This window comes from Plectrocnemia conspersa, unplaced genomic scaffold (assembly GCF_051122295.1).
Source record: "Plectrocnemia conspersa isolate PC_06_02 unplaced genomic scaffold, ASM5112229v1 ptg000009l, whole genome shotgun sequence".
NCBI lineage: Eukaryota > Metazoa > Arthropoda > Insecta > Trichoptera > Polycentropodidae > Plectrocnemia > Plectrocnemia conspersa.
Window position 1 is genome coordinate 7,148,954 of NW_028277173.1, and position 18,009 is coordinate 7,166,962.

The 18,009-nt window shown below is 31.5% G+C and overlaps 1 protein-coding gene across 4 annotated transcripts in view; it reads left to right on the forward strand.

Annotated features, from left to right (window-relative positions):
- Positions 1–18,009, forward strand: part of Dpp10 (Dipeptidyl peptidase 10) — a 174,427-nt gene that overhangs the window by 87,640 nt on the left and 68,778 nt on the right. For 3 of the 4 annotated variants that reach the window (XM_088192148.1, XM_088192151.1, XM_088192150.1), the window contains exon 3: positions 14,146–14,356. In XM_088192148.1, the coding sequence (XP_088048274.1) occupies positions 14,146–14,356 (211 nt within the window). The remainder of the gene's footprint in view (positions 1–14,145; positions 14,357–18,009) is intronic. The other variant, XM_088192149.1, reaches the window with a different exon arrangement.

Sequence of the window (18,009 nt, forward strand, 5' to 3'; positions counted from 1 at the left end):
TTTTGTAAATTTTTGATTGAGAAATTATGTGTTTCTAATAAATCAGATATTTATTCCATATGACGTGTCTAATAAAATTAAAAAAAATTGTAATAAAAATATATTTATTTATTTAGATTATTTTTATTATATTATATTATAAATGTTCAAATATCCCCAAAATAACAAGTCATATTGAACCAATATTATTTCATGAGGATGCAGTATTAAATCAGCATCCGAAATCCTCTTTATTATCTGTGCTATGACATGCTAATGAGCTTTTACTGCTTTCACATTTTCTGGCGTTCTAACGATTCTAGGTTTGGCATGAGATTTTATTTTTAGTGCAAATTCAGTTGCATTAAGATTAAAAAAACATTTTTTGAACTGGTGCGGTTGTATTTTGATTGACTGCCGATCATTTATAGTACGCTCATAGAATGGCTGTTCTCATTACACGCTTGAACAACAAAGATCTAATGTTCACCGGTCCAAATTATGCTGGGTACTGATAACAGCATTTGGTAACCTAACCTACCGAATTAAGCCTACCCTCACAACAATCAACACTCATTCAAATATATGACGTTAATGATGTAAAACACTTTTAATGATTTTTAACAATAATTGTTTCTATAAAAATTCGGTATTATTAATTAATATCAAGAAATAATTTTCATATTTATTTTTGTTGCATTGTACGTGCTTCACCTTATTTTTTCAAGTACGCTTAAAAAATCTTGAAGAATCTTACATTAAGAGCTTCATTCCCACCCCACGTCATTATATAACAAGTAGTCAATTTCTTTGACAGAAACCTGTTGATTTATATATATTTTTTTACTAAAATTTTGTCGTTCGAGTGCATAAAGAACAATATTTTATATAAATATGTAAAACATAAGTCATCAATTTTTATTTTTATCACATTGGTTCATATCGTTAAAAAACATTTAACAAACAAATATAAGAAACCTAAAAAATCCAAATTGAACTTCGTAAAACATGGAACGTAACCCTCATAATCGAATATTCGCGTATTATATTTACACGCGGAAATACATATCCATATATGGACACAGACACGTATGGACATTTATTTTCGGATTACCGTAACGTCCGGGCATGTTTCGACAGTCAAAATTTTCATCCCCTTGTCGGTGAATTCCGACCACGTATTTTAGGGTCCTCTACGTGTCACGACAGTAAATATATGTGAGCACAGTTCCACGAATTTTTTCTACCCCTATATCAGTTATTGACGCGGCGATGTTAAAATGTCGCAAATATTAAATAAATATGTAGCAACATGAAAATAAAATTGATCTAACAAATATATTCCTTTACAGTGCAAATATTGTATTAGCACGAGCGTAATGATCAAAGTCACGTGAATATCGCATCAATTCGACGCGAAACAGTCATGGAATATTGTAATTTGTGACGATGGAAATAATTATATCGTGTGAAAGGCAACATTTGTATATGCTCTACCTTTGACGACTATATCATATGATTGTGACACTTTATCACTATTTTATTGCTTATGTTAAAAAAATGTATTATTATTAAATCATGGCATTTTATTAAATTTCACGTTGTCGTATTTTCAAGATCTTCTTTCACGGTAAAATTTTCGTACAGTTTAAGCAGAAATATTTCCGTCGATCACTTGGAAGTGACGTGACAGGGATAGAGTTTTTTTTAGCAATAAGCTTTAAGAGCATTTTAGAATGACACAATAATCCATACTTTACACCTTGTCGTCCAACTTTAGCGTTTTACAAAACTTGTGATGTCGTGTTACATTAGCACAAATATAGTAAACAATACTTAAAACTTGTTCTTAAGTATCACTTAAACGTACATTCTAGAGTTGCATTTCTCCTAAATCACGAGCATCAGGTGGCAAAATAGCTTTTAAAACTTATTAATGTTTTATTTGTAACCATCAGATGGGGACAACTATTTTATTAGTTTTTTACTCTTTGATATTTTTATCATATTAATTTGAGGAATAAAATAAATTGTTCATTTTTCGTTTCATAGAAAAAACAGTTCTGTACACTAGTTCATATAGTTTAAAAAATAATTTTAATTTTTAATTTTACAAGGTCTTTATTTTCAAATTCGTATACATGTTTTCAAAAACAAATAATCCAATTACACAATATTAAATACCTAACCTTAGTTATTTCCTTAATTACGAAATCAAGTCTACAAAATCAAGATAATCTATGTTTAACTTTACAATGTTATTACATTTATTTATAGAGGAAAAGTTGACAAAAACCTCTTTGCGAATTTTATTTTTATATTATAAATTAAAAAATTTAAAACTAACTTTCACACCAATCTTAGACGAGCAATCTAACAAATTAACAGCTTACAACTAATTAACAATAACAAAAATATATTCAATAATGGAAAATTGATGTACTCGCCTTAAGAGGTTTACATATAATAAAGGTTTAATCGTGAGTGCCGAAGTTAGCGGCGAGCGCCTCCGGCACGAATTCGAAATCGAACAGTTGGCGCCCCTACACTCTCCGGGGACTTACAGGTATCACAGCAATAATCACCTGGACGCAGATGGTTGAACTTCTCGGACGGTTCATCTCTTAAGATATGTTTAGGTAGTTTATGTTTATACCTAAACGGTAGGTCATTAAGGTTGTATTTGCCAACATCAGTGAGACAGGTGTTGGTGCTCTTATTGTTTTTTAAATTCCTATAGAAGTTAAATGTCTGTCTATGGCAAAAGTCCTTTATGTTCTCCATACGTTCACTTCTGAAGTGAAGTTGGTTGAGGCTAATCCTGGGGTGGGCATTTACTGAAATTCTCAAACACTTATTTTGAATTACGCCTATTTTTCTGTAGGAGCTATTAGATAAACTGGACCACACGGGAGCGCCATAAGTAAGTAGTGGTCGTATCATAGTTTTATACAACAAGAGTTTGTTTTTACTACTGAGACCACTTCTTCTTCTAAATATGGGAGCTAGAGCTGAAATTGCTGAAAGACCTTTTTGTCTGATGTTCTCTAATTGTCTTTTCCAGTTAAGACGGGAATCTAAGTGGAGACCTAGGTATTTTACTGATCTTGCCCAAGGAATCGCCTCACCATTCATTACAATACGTGATGGCATGGCCGCTTTTGATCTGCGAGAGAACATGATGGTTTCTGTTTTTGAATCATTTATTTTAATTTTCCACTTACTGTAAAAATTTCGCAGTTTTTGCAAGCCAAATTCCAGTCTTCTGGCAATTATTTTTCTGCTTGATGAGCAGGTATAGATCGCTAGGTCATCCGCATATAGCGCAAGTTGACAATTTTGTGGCACGGGAACGTCATGAATATATACGGAGAATAGATGAGGTCCGAGAATACTGCCTTGCGGAACTCCCATCGGGACTTTTCTTGGGTTTGAATTTTCACCTTTTATGGTGACCGTAAATGTTCTATCACGTAGATAGTCATCGATTATACGGATGAGTGGAAGTGGTGTTTCAGCTTTAAGAAGTTTATATATTAATCCATCGTGCCAAACTGTGTCAAAAGCCTTCTCGATGTCCAAAAGAGCCATGCCTGTATCCTTACGGATATTAAATTTTTTCGAAATAAATTCGACAACTCGAGTGAGTTGGTGTGCGGTCGAATGGCCGGATCTAAAACCGAATTGGAAATTTGGTATTGTTTTATTTATCGTAGGTAAAATCCTTTTTAAAATGAGACGCTCGAAGATTTTACTGAGAGTTGATAACAGACTAATTGGTCTGTAGCTAGAAGCTTGCGTGGGGTCCTTCCCGGCTTTTGAAATTGGAAAAATGGTGGCAGATTTCCAAGCCACGGGAAAGTAACCAATTTTAAGACAGCCGTTTAAAATTTTGCAAAGATAAATCTGCGCCTTCTGAGGCAAGTACCTTAATACGATATTTTCTATTTTATCAGCTCCCGGGGCTTTCCTAATCTTACACCTATGAGCTGCTTGGCAGATTTCATAAGGTTTAATCAGTAGATCCTTAAGAGGAATTTCTTCTAAAATTTCAAGTTCGCGAAAATTTTCTACGGACTGCATGACGTAGCGATCCGTTTCTGCATGTTTCATGTTTTTAGTCAAACCGTGTGATTTTTCGAAATTGTTCGCGAGGATTTCGGCTTTTTCTACGTCGGTCGTAGCTTTATCGCCATTAGCGGTAACTAGCGGTGGAATGTTGCAATTTTTCCGACGGACGGCTTTTGATAAACGCCAAATGCTATTATCCTGCGTATTTGCGGTTTCGAGTTTACGCGACCACGAATGATTTTTTAAACTTGAGATTTGACGCGCGATCGCTGCTGTGAGAGAATTTACCTGGGATTTCAACTCCTTGTCTCTGCTCTTTTGCCAGCGCTTTCGAAGACGATTTTTTGTCGCGATTAATTCCTTAATTTCTGACGTTAATTTTAATTTAAACGTGTCTAAGGGCCGACGCGGAGTATGAGCAGCTACAGCGTCACATATCGATTCGGTAAATTGTTTTATCCCGGCATCTATTTGGATTTTGTTACGAAAGAACAAGGACGCGTTGACGTGTAAGCTGTTATTTACATGCTCTTTAAAACCGGGCCAGTCGGCTTCTGAAAAAACATAATAACTTCTATCTATTTTCTCAGCATTGATACCAATTGTAAATTTAACCGGTAAGTGATCTGACGATAATTGTTGCAAGGTTTCAAGCACCATGCCTGGGAAGTTTTTGCAAATCGCTATGTCAAGCGTTGACGGCCTACCATTGCGATAAAAGGTGTGCGAGTTTGGAAATTCTACATGTATATCGCGTTTTCCTAAAATATCTAGCAAAGTATTTCCGTTTTGGTTTGCGCGATCGCAGTTCCACAGCGAGTGTCTTGCGTTAAAATCACCGGCCACAATTACGCGTTCGCCAGAGGCGATAATTTTACGAATATCACTTCGAAATGGTCCTCCTTGTTTAGGGTAGTATGCTGAGATTAATAATAGTTTTTTATTGTCGACAATTATCGAAACAGCTACCGCTTCGAGGCACTCGGTCTCGGGAATGCTCACCTCGTGGTGTTTGATTTCGTTTCGAATAAGAATCGCGACCCCTCCACCGATTCCACTAGGCCTATCGTTACGGTAACAGTTAAAACCAGCGACTTTAAAATTATGTTCCGGCTTTAGACGGGTTTCGGTTAACATTATAATATCCACGCCCAAGTTGTGAACCATCTGCATCATTTCGTCCACCTTCCGGCGAATCCCATTGGAATTCCAGAAGACCACGCTTAAACCCATTAGATTTAATCTAATTTATCGAGGAAGTCCAATAGGATTTCCATTTTTTCAAATTGCGATTTGCAATTTGCTAACCGTTTTTTGAGTCCGATAAGCGAACTCATCAACTCTTTTACCTCTGACAGCTCGCTGACGGCTCTGAATGTGGCTTCTGGCTTGGTGGCTGGGGGGCTGTCCTCTGATATCTTGGCTCCACTTGGAATTTCAACTGATTCAGCTGGAGTCTTCCTAGTTCCTCTGATCGGCATTGGGGGGATGGGTGTTATTTTCGCCACCAAGGCTGCCCTCTTTTCCCTCTCGGATAGCTGGCGGTCTTCCTGCTTCTTTGGGGCTGGTTGCTGCTGCTGTCGTCTAGTAGTTCTCGTTTTGGAGCTCAAGATAGCTCCGACGTAGCTAACTTTAGCTTTACAAAAGCCAAAGTTTGCCGGGTGGGCTTCCCCACAGTTGCAGCATTTTGCCGGCTCCTCGCGGTCCTTTGTGCAGCTGGAGGTGAGATGCTCTTCGGCGCATTTCACGCATCGTGGTTGCCAATTGCAGTTCCTCGCGGCGTGGCCGAAATTTTGACACCTGAAACATTGGGTGCCTACATTTTTGTTTCTATATTTCTCAATAGAAATTTTTGTGTGGCAAACATATTTTACCACACTTTTAAATTTCCCCATATCAGTGTTTTGGGGAAGATTAACAAGATAGCACGGGTAATTGCCCGCGCTTCCTTTTGATGTTTTTAAGGCGACTACTGACGTCACCTCGAACCCTTGCCCGGCAAGGTCAGTTCTTATCTCGTCTACCTCGACGAGGTGGAGGCCTTTAATGACCGCCTTTCTTTGCTTGTCCCCGCTAAGCGTGAACGTATGAAATGGCCTCATGGTGTTTTTGAGACCATTTCTCATTTTTTCATGATCAGACACGCTACGTGTCTGGATCGAAACGTTTCCGTTTCTAGTGTATCTGAGAACGAAGTTGTCTCCGATACACGTTTTAATTAAATCTACCGTTTCACGGTGAGATTTTCCCGCCTTCATTATGATCGGGGGAACGCGCGAGTTTTTAAGAATAGCGCCTGTAGCGCCCAGTTCATTATCTACCGGTTTCAAGCCGGTGAATTTATTTTTAATGGGAATCGGATTGTCGTCCGATCCCGCACGCGGTCTTTTGGCTGGGTTTTTCGGGACCTGCCATTCCCCATTTTGGCTCTTGGCCGAATTTAAGTACTGGACGTACCTGTCCATCCCTTAACAATTTAATAATTATTTTATTTCTTAATAAAAAGGTACAACCTGATAAGGTTCCCGCCGCTTGGCGGGAATTGATTGGAGATGTAGCTCCGCAGCTGGTCGGCGTTTTTGTAACGGTCGTCCCAAACAGTGGAAGACAATGCAAGGAATTTCGCCTGCCTGCGCCTACACAAGTCGGCGCTGTCGCTACCTGCTTTGTCTCTAAGGGACCGATTGAACACAACCGTTCGCAAGGCCGCCCAAAAGGGAACTGAGTTCATATAGTTTGACGATCGTTATGAGCTTATTAGCTACAAAAAAATCCACCATCAGAGACTACTACTGGTAAGATGCTCCTACAAACAAAAATAATAAAAAGAAGTACCAGATAAGTTCATATCAAAAATAATAACCCACTGCCGATGTTTGAACATGTCATAAAAACCATAAAAGCCATGCTTAAAATATTTTTTTTGTTTATCAAAAATTTGTAATCTGTCCTTATGGGACATTAAACAATTTATTTGTCCGTTTAGTGGCAGGTGAGTGAATCGCCCATCAGCGATTCACTTCGCAACTAAATATACCATTTTAGCCTTTACTTTATAATATTTCCTTCCTCTTCAGGCGTTCCCTGTATTAGATTTTTGTTAAGTCATTTGTACGCTGATTTGTCAGTCTTTCTTTATAAAAAAAAAATACGCGCATGTAACACAAATATCAAAATGCCCAACCTCTTCAGCTTGGAACGCCAATGGCTTACTTAACAATGCGCAAGAAATAAACACATTTATAAAAAAAAACAGGTAGATATTATATTGATCTCAAAAATTATCTATACTGACAAAAGATAAAATAAATAAGATTTTGAAAATGTATGGGGGCTTTTTACAGAGTTTTGCCATAAGATTTGCCTGTTGATGGACTTAAATCATGTTTTTTTAATAATCCAAGGATTTTTTTATCTTGATATTGTAAAGTAGCAACAGCTGTTGTTGAAAATTTTTAAATACGAGAGCCTGAAATTCCTTCGTAACTTGACGCTCTGTATTCAATCGAAGTAAATCTATCCGTTCTAGTCCTTAGACTATTCGCGTGTTCTTCAATGATCATCCAGTTCTCTGCAATATTATAATTACATACTATATAATACATATATATTATTTTTAATTAGTATTTTCAAGAAAATCGAGTAAAAAAAAAATTCATATTTTTTGAAAAATTAAAAAATCGAGAAACCAGAATGTTTACTTAAAACCATTTTGGCTCAACATGAATGATTGGTTCAATGTTTATCAGTAAATAGAAAATAATTAATTATTTAGTTACATCTCTAATGTACATATTAAAGTTGGTTTTATTTGATACGGTCTGATTGTTGTCGTAGGAAGCTCATAAAATAAACACAGACATATGTACATGTACTTTTTTTTAAATACATTCAAGGCTAGGCCGAAACCTTTGCCAAATCTAATATTAAATGCTATTTGACGTTTCTTTAGTAAATTATGCTGACCATGAAACGTGACAATTATGCACTATAAAGTAGTAGCAGAAAATTTTCTATGACGATAAAGAACGAGACTAGACCTCAAAGGAACGTACACAATCCTTTGTGATCCGCAAGCTTATCGAATACGAATACGCAAACGTCATTCGAAAAGTAGATATATTTTTCACTGTGAAACGCCACTTGCGAGATTAATACAGTTTAAGGAGTCTCGAAGTGGGTTTCATGAATATTGAATGTTACTTTAATGGTGAAGGATTCGACGTCGCATTGCTTACTCGGAAGAAAACACCCGCGGGAATTACCGAAGGACTTTTGCGAAGATATAAATTTGTATGTGTGCTGTTCTGTTGTGTTCTACAGGATGTGCCATTGAAACTTGTTTAGAAATTATTTACTTCGCCATAAAGGAAAAAGGTTATACTACAATTGTGCTATGAAATTTTAGTGACCAATCGTTATCATATATGTTGATATTTAATATAAATATGATTAACAAACTTAAGTTTTGTGTACCTTAATTGAACTTTATGTTTCCATTAAAAGGAATATAGTACTTATAATTATTATTATATCGATTCGATACAAAATCTAGACGTTTTTATATTACTTAAATTATCTATATTCATATTCTGCTTATTGTCAGTCAAATTGAGTCAAAAATAAGACCGAACATTTTTCGATTTATATTTAAATTTACAAGCTGGTTTATGTATTAGTATTTTATATTTATTTCAGAAGTGATAAGTATTTTAAATTAACGTGTCAAAATATTTATTTTTGTAGTAGTCCAATATAACACAAATGATGTTTATTTAAATTAAAAAAATAAATAAATTGTCTTATTTCCAGTGTTTGACTAAACAAACACTCAATCCGCGAATCGTAAATTTTTTATTCTGTTTATTTATTTTTCCATGAATTGTCTATGACTATCCTGGTACATTCTATATAATTCCAACGACTGGCAGCATTCAGGTTTTTTTCATGACGACAGCAAAGCAATAAAACATATTCCTCGAAGCTGGCTTGACAAATATCGCCTCGTGAAAGGTTATCGCCTAGCCATGAGGTCGAACGTGACGAACGATCGTTCGGGCCGAATTTTCACGATCGTCTCAAACTTTTCACCCGGATAATGTCTGGCAAATGGATCGTGCCGATTATGCAAAAACTCCATATTGCCCGTTTTGTATAGAGAAAGGGCGTGGTGGATTGTCAGCAGCACGCCCACCGTAACGACTCAATTGCGAGGGTGAACACCCGCCCTCTGATGATGATGATAATAAACTTTTATTTGTATATATTTATAAAACTGAAGGTGCTAAATAAGTTTGGTTCAACCAAAATGTGTGAAAAGCTTTTATTTTAGTTACAATTCCTTATTCAAGAAAACATTTTATTAATCATTTTATTTCATATAATTTTTTCAATGTTTATCAAAATGACGGTTATAAAATGATAATTTAACAGAATTGTTTTGGTTTTTAATCTGATGAAATTTAGTAGTTTTCCAAATGATAAGCAGGCGTTTATTAGGTATTATTTTATTAGTTAATTCCAAATTTTTTTCATTTTAAAGTTTTTAATGACATTTAAAATTTTGTGAATTAAAGAATTAAATCTTAAATAAATATTAGACTATGACAGTCATGCCTCACCTAGAAAAGACATACATCATTCTGATTTGAAGTTCTGTTTTTTAGGCTGTTGACTCTTAGCACATATTCCATTTATTTTCATATCTTAGTTCCGAGTTTCATAAAACGAGCTAATAATAAATCAAAATTAAAATATAGTATTCTAAATTATCGATCTATATTCTAATTTGCTAACCAACAATGTGTCAAATTGAATACTAAGTGTGCCTACATTGTTGATTAGTTAATATACACAGGTAATAATCTGGTATGGATTTTGGATTAATTAGGGCTGGAATAGTATAATCTCTAATATCCGATAATACTATAAGTAATTAATATTTTTAATTTTCTCTATATTTATTTATAATTTTATTTAATTTTTTATTTTATTAATTTATTTAGCTTAATAGCTAATCTTTACATCTAACAAATTTAGTAAACATATATAAAAATATATAAAAAATACATAACAGAAATAAAAAATAAAAATATACAATAATAAAGACTTAATATTATAATTTATTTCTATATGTACGAAGGTGTTTTTTTATTCCATTTATGAAACCCGTTATATTTTTGCTGTTTCGGATTTCTCTTGAAAGACTATTATATAAATCAAAACCTCCGTACATAACTCCCCTAGCCGTACTCGTTTTCTTATACTTAATTATCTTTAAATTTTCTCTATTTCTAGTATTATATTTATGTACATCTTTATTTCTTATTAAATACTTATAAAAAAATATTCTGGTAACATATTATTTTCTAACTTATATATAAATACTAAAACATTCATACTCAATATTTCTTGAACATTCAACCATTCTAATCTATCAATCATACTTTTACAATTAGTTAATCTATTTTTATTTAAGATTACTCTCATTGCCCTATTTTGTAATTTTTGCAACATTTGTTTGTCTAATTTATTTAACATATTTAATAGTGTTGCACAATAATTAAAATGGGGCAATATTATACTATTGTAAATTTTTTTTTGTATTTATACTTAATATATTTCTTAATCTAGATAATAAACCTATTTTTCTACTAATTTTTTTTAATATGTAATTACAATGTTCTTTAAAATTTTATTTTGTATCAACAATTACTCCTAAATATTTCATATTATCCACTATTTTTATACTAGAGTTATTTATTACTATTTTGGTACTATTATCTAACACATTTTTATAATTAATAAACATACATTTAGTTTTATTCTCATTTAATTTAAGTACATTATTCTTTAACCATATTTCTAATATACTTAATTCATTATTTAAATTATTTACAATTTCTTTAATGTTATCACCTATGCAATACATTAATGTGTCATCCGCAAATAGATGAATTTTACATTTTTTCACGTTATTAACTATATCATTAATATACAAAACAAATAACAATGGTCCCAATTTAGACCCTTGTGGTACTCCATAAGACACTAATTTCTCTTCAGAATATACATTATTTATTTTAACTTTTTGTTTTCTTTTATATAAGTAATTATTAAACCATCTTAAAACTATATCACTTATACCTATACTCTCCAATTTCTTTAACATTATTTTTCTGTCTATTGTTTCGAAGGCTCTCTTGAAATCCAAGAAAACTGCTCCAATGATTTTGTTTGTATCCTTAGCCAACAGCCAATCATTTATCACTACTTGTAATGCAGTTTCAGTGGAATGCTTTTCTCTGAATCCCGATGATAATATATAATAGTTTCCTACTATTAAAATTCTTTGATTTGTGGATATATTGTACTTCTCAATCTGAGCAATAACCATTAATTGATTTTATTTGGAATGCCCGTAAATATTTCTATAACACCGCCCGTAGATTAATTTAACGCCGTTCTCAGTTACGTTAACGGGGTATCGTTGGTAATTAATTGGTTCACGTTTGAGTGGAAAATTTATTGCGCGCGCTAAATATTATTTTAACTAATAAAAAGGATCGGTGACGTTCTGAATTTTTATTTCTTAGATTGCTCTATAAGTTGTTTAACCTTATGAGCGGTATCGCCGTACATGTACGGTGGTTGATTTTTAACGGTTTTAAGGTACCGCAGTTAGTTATATATTTACACATATAACGAAGCATATATTAATGTAAATATTTTTTATATAAAATAATGCCAATAAATTAAAGTGTACAAAATAATTTAACATTACAAAAAAAATATATTAATTTTATGAAAAAAATATTTAAAGCTTCAAAATTGATATATAAAAAAACTTAATACATATAAAAATAAGAATATGTAAAATAAATTATTGAAATTTAATAAAAGAAAAGTGTTGCAAAAAATTATTGAAACATACAAATACAATATATAAAATCTGATTATTTTCTTTATTTTACTATAAATGTAAAATAAAATAATAATAAATAAATAACAATGGAAGTAATTGTGTAAAAATAAGTAAATACCTAAATTTACTGATACTAATTTACATTTGTTAAATATTTTCTCTGATGTCTAATATTTTTTAAACGCTTAAAAAGCAATAAATCAGACAATAGTTTGCAAACAAATTTAACACAAAAGGAGCCACATCAAAAAATACAATCTGTCCATTAAAAAAGTGGGTGCTTTTGAAGGCAATGTTCCGCTCTTTATATTTCTTGTATGTATAAAAAGGGCTGAAGGAACTTATACTTGAGATAGATTAGTACATATATTTCAAACAACTTTAGTTCAGTTCAAATTCATTATTTGATGTCGGTTTTAACTTTTTTTAAAAAACGGGCTCCGTAAATTTGTCCCCTCTCGGCAGACCTGCTTACTTTAGTATACAGGCGGCCCTCGACTTTCGCACATAATTGGTTCCTGAAAATGTGTGCGAATGTTAAATGTACGAAAGTCGAGGGAAGTAAAAAAATTAAAATTGTGTGTGTATTAAAATATTTATTTATCAAGTAAATATAAGGTGTTTAAGAGGCGTTTAAGAGACAAGTTTAAGTGGGGTTTGCGGGTGTTTCCTTTGAAAAGTTATCAAGAGTTCCATTATTCTTTTTCTTTTCTTCATATAGTATTTTATAACATGCCATGTTTTTATTGATCGCCCCACGCACTTGAGATATGCGTTCTCCATTAGGATCACAATCTTCCATAATATTTAATAAATTGTCAAGGTGCGTGAAGGCTTCATTTATATTTTTCATTGTTAAAGAGTTTTCCAAAATAAACCTGTCTCATCTACATTAAATATTTGGCTAGAGGAATATTCTACATTTTCAATAATTTTGGATAATTAGGAAATAAATTCTTTTGCAGCATCTTTATCCGCATCAGCCGATTCTCCAGTAAATTTAATATTATGAAAAGAATACCTTATTTTAAAATTGTAAAACCAACCGTTACTTGCTTGAAAAACCGTGTTAAAATATTTTTTTAATCTATCCTTCCAATCTTTGTGCAAACTAAGAGCTTTTGCTTGAATAATTGAAATACTCAGAGGGACATATTTTTGATGTTGGTCATCGATCTACGACGACAAAGATTTTCCATTTCATCCATGTTTTTTTTTGCTGTGTTTTTTTGGAAACATACCATTAAAGATTGTGGAAATATATCTTAATTTTCCACAATTTTGAATGTATTCTTTAATAATATTTTTATTTTGCAAAATTGAACCTGTTTGTATCATACGAACGTCCGATTGAAGCAAAAGATTCACCGCTATCAAAACGTTTTTTAAAAAAAATATTAAATTAAAAAAAAATGTTTTTTTTTAATGTGCGAAATAGCGAATTGTGCGAAAGTCGAACGTTCGAAAGTCGAGAGCCGCCTGTACATGTGTATTTTTTTTTTAATAAAATATAATTAAAAAATACTTTAAATTAAAAAATGGTAAAATATATAATGCATATATACCGAAGCAAACATTAGGTATCAATGACTTAGAATTTGTACAGTGATATATTTTAGCTTTCAACAGTTTCAAAGAAATATTCATTATAATAGATAAAGCTACATATAACTATATTAAGAAATACTACAACTTTTTATGAATCATATTTTATAAAAAATAAATTTTAATATATTTAAAATATCTGTAACAATTACGATAAAACGTGTTTTCATTATTCGTCGACGAGTAATGATAAATACACAAATATGTAGCGAAATAAAACTTTGCGTTGACGGAAAACTTTATACATTATTTTTTTCTCTTCTTTAAATATAGCACTTCACTGGCCAGATTTATAGCTGAAATAATTTGTATATTTAAAAAATATAACACAATTTACTCGAGCGTAAATTACGGTTTATCCAGACCAAAACAGACGACGATAATAGCATTTTGGTGACTTAGCCTCACGCACCGTGGACCGTAAAGGTTTTCGAATTTGCATAAATTTCAATTTGTCCCTATCCTTCTCCACTCCGGTCTCAAGTATCATCCAATTGTTATAGTGATTTGTCATTCAATTAGTGTCATCCTTTTAAGTGGTGTGGTGTAATTCCCGTTTGTTCCAGGAGCTGGTTTCAGCACCCAACCAACGAAACTGGAGAGGCATCCTCATCGCCCTCCTGGTCATCGTCACTGTTTTGGCTTTGATAGTTACGTCGGTGGTGCTACTGACTCCACCCGAGGAAGGTCCAAGGGTTAGAGGGAGGCGCTTGAGGATCCAAGATCTGCTGGGTGGTGATTTGGTTCCGTTGAGATTTAACGGAACATGGATATCAGGTATGTACCAATTTTTTATATTTACAGTTTAATGCTAACCATGAAATGTGACGTTTTAAGTGTTTTTTAATATTTTTACTTTGACGAAATAATTTTTAATTAAATCTATTTATATACATATACAAGATGTTTAAAATGTTTAAAAAAATAACCTGAAATTTTCTTATTCATTCTTTAAATTTTAATCTACATTTTAAAACGTTATCCATATTAAAGACTATGCTCTAACTGACAATAATTTTTATGTTCGTCCACTCATGTATTACTATTTTTTCTTCATTAAGAAACTGAAAATGTTTGTCTTGTGAAACATGAATAATTATTTATTCATTGATTTTGATTGATTTTAGCTCTTCTTGGTAAATAATCTATAATAATCATCTCCTTAATATTACAAAATACTCTGATGATCGCATATTAAATTAAATGCTTTTTTTGATCACTACTAATTCTTGTATTATTTTATTTTCTTTCTGCGTTAAAGAATATAATTATGTTAACATACGTTTCATCAGGCATTAGCAGAAAATCTTGACGTTTCTAAAAGTTATATGAAACCTTAATAAATATTCTTTTAAATGACCACACGTCTATTTTACAAAGCACCTACATTTATTTATGTTATTCATTTATGTATTCATCACATTTATTTATTTATGTATTCATCATATTTAAGGCTCTTTTTCTACTACACAAATAAACATTAGTCAGCTCAATGTTTATTTGTGCTTTTAGATTTAGCACACCTACCAAAAACTTCCTTCCAAAAACCAAAGTCTTTAATTCCTTCTCGCACATTAAAAAAATAATTGTGAATAAGCCACGTTATTCAAAACTTCACAAAAATTGATTAAGATATTAAAAAAAATCCATTGCAACATTCATTAGCTCTATGCTTTACAAAAGCGTAAAGACAATCAACAATTATTAATTAAGTGGTGAAACACCAGACTGAAAAATAACTTTATGAATTAGTGACCTCTATTTAAATGACTTAATACCATTAATAAAGCTTAAAATCAATAGAAATCACTGTAAATGATTTATTTTAAATATTCACTACAATATTCAACCGTGAGATATGGAAAATCTATTTAAGAATTATAATTTTGAATGAAGTACTAATTCCGTTCTCCCAGAAACTAAATAAATTAAAAAAAACACTGGGATCAATATGGTAATTTATAAATATCAATCAACAACTTTTACCATTGCTCTCTGATGCTGCTTATCTGGTAAAAAATCGTCTTTTCTGGATCAAAGTATAGTTGAACAGAAAAAGACGAGCAAATTAAATGACCAATATTTTTAATCAACAGCGGTTTTTTTAATTCATCCGCTTTTCGGGTATTTTCCCATAAATTAACCGGGTAATTTTAGGATATCATCATATACCGACACGTATTATATATGTATATTTTAAACTTAAATATGTGATTTTCATATTTTGCTCAAATAGAAGTTAATTATAAAAATAAAATTGAATAGAAAATTAAAACCGATGTAAAATTATTAAGCGAAATATTCATGTACACACATAACGTTAAAGTAAACAAGAGATAATGATCGATATAGAAAGCTATAACATTATACATTTATATTTTACTACATATATTGCTTTACATTCATTGCATTACATACACAAGACTTTATATATTTTTTTAAATTGCTGATTTTTTAAAAATGAAACCAAAGTAGGATAGAAAAAATAGCAAAAAATATTTCAGAATCACTCTTGTTTTGACTTTTGTCCGTGAGGGTAGGATAATTTAAATATATAAATTTGTTTATCGTAAAAACACGCAAAACGGCTCACCCGTCCCAATATATTGTTGACAGCAAAAATGTGTTTCTAATATGAATCAAACAAAACTTTATGAAGTGCCAAACAGTGGCAATTCTATCGGATTATAAACTTGAAATCATCATAAAATTGTATAATCATATATTTATGAATCACCTAATTCATATTTGTAAAAGTGAATAATAAATATCAACCGATAGATAACGAGCAAGTAATACTAAAACAATCATAAATTACTGACAGTAAAAAAATAACAATAGATTTAAATGATTTTTTTTTGTGTACGACCGTCCTCCGAGTATGGCGTGTATATTTTTTGAAAATAATTGCATTTTTTTTTTCAAAAGGCAAATGTTTGAGGATTTTGAAATGACTTAATAACATTGAAATCAAAACTTTTATACTGTTAAATATGGATTTCCTGTCCCTTTTTGATACACCGCTCTCACTACCCAATTAATCTCTAAATAGGTTTTGGGAAATAGAAGAATAGCCGGAGAATTTTGCATCAGATATTTATTTCATATGAAGAAATCAGATATTATATTGAAATTATAATAGCCCTGTATCTGTTAAAAATAACAGGATATTGGTACCCAGGTCGGAAGCCCAATATAAAATTTAGTACTATAAGTATTTTTTGCTATAGTGACCGTAGTGAATTTATTTGTAAGGCATTTCCCTATATTGTAATTAAAAAAATATTTTTAAATATCTGAATTGAATTAAACTTTGAAGAAGTGTACATAAAAAACTATATTACTTGACTTCGTGTTATTTTTTTATAATAATAAACAGTAGACATGTTAATACTAATAAGCATACGCATATGTTCCGTGTTCACATACCATTTCAGTAGCAAAACAAAATTTTCAGAATTTTGTAAACATCGCTCGTATAACGTATAATTATGTAATTAGATTTAGCATTAGTGTATCATAAATTATAACATAGTAAAACAACTTCAATAATGATAACTGGATTCATAAATAAAATTATTATATATATAAAAAGTATAAAAAGTGTAAAATTAGAATTTTACATTACTTAAAAATGTATGCATTACCAATTACAAATATATAATTATCGGTTAAATATCAGTTTTAGGGCCGCAATAGCAGCAAGTCCGTTGCACCTGAGTTATAGAATAAATATTTAACGCTTGACCTGCATTTAATGCATTTTTTTGTGCTCTTGTAAGAGTTAAAAGCAATGTTTTTTGTGTGTTGTATTGGGACCAACAAATTAACAGCCGCTAATGGTCATATTATTTAAATAAGCAACGAATAAATTAGTATGGCCACATGTTACAAATTAATCAAATTTTATGTAATTAATTATTTACACGTGTTGCACATAAATATGTCATTATCGTTATTCACAAATATTTACTATAAATATAGAGTAATTAAGCAAAAAACAGTACTCAATCAGAGTCGCATTATTTTTGGAACATCCGTCTCACTGTTTCTTGGCTTTTTCTAACTACTTTAGTTTTGTATAAATTTATTTATCACTTATTTAATTTTACTAGGATTTTTAAACCTAAATGTAATTGGTTTAACACCGATAAGTCAGTATTTTTTTTAAATGGTAATGTCATTAGTTATTCATTAAAATAAAAAGGAACGGCCCTAACGAAAAACCCTGCGGTACTCCAGCTAGATTTTTACGCAGTATATTATTTAGCTACACTACACAACTTTGACCTTTTAGGTTTGAACGTATTATGTGTATAAAATAATCTGTGGCTTTCGTGCCAAACGATGTCGAATGCTTTTTCTATATCTAACATTATCAATACAGTACTTTTTTCATATTACATGCACTTTATGAAACACAAAATTGC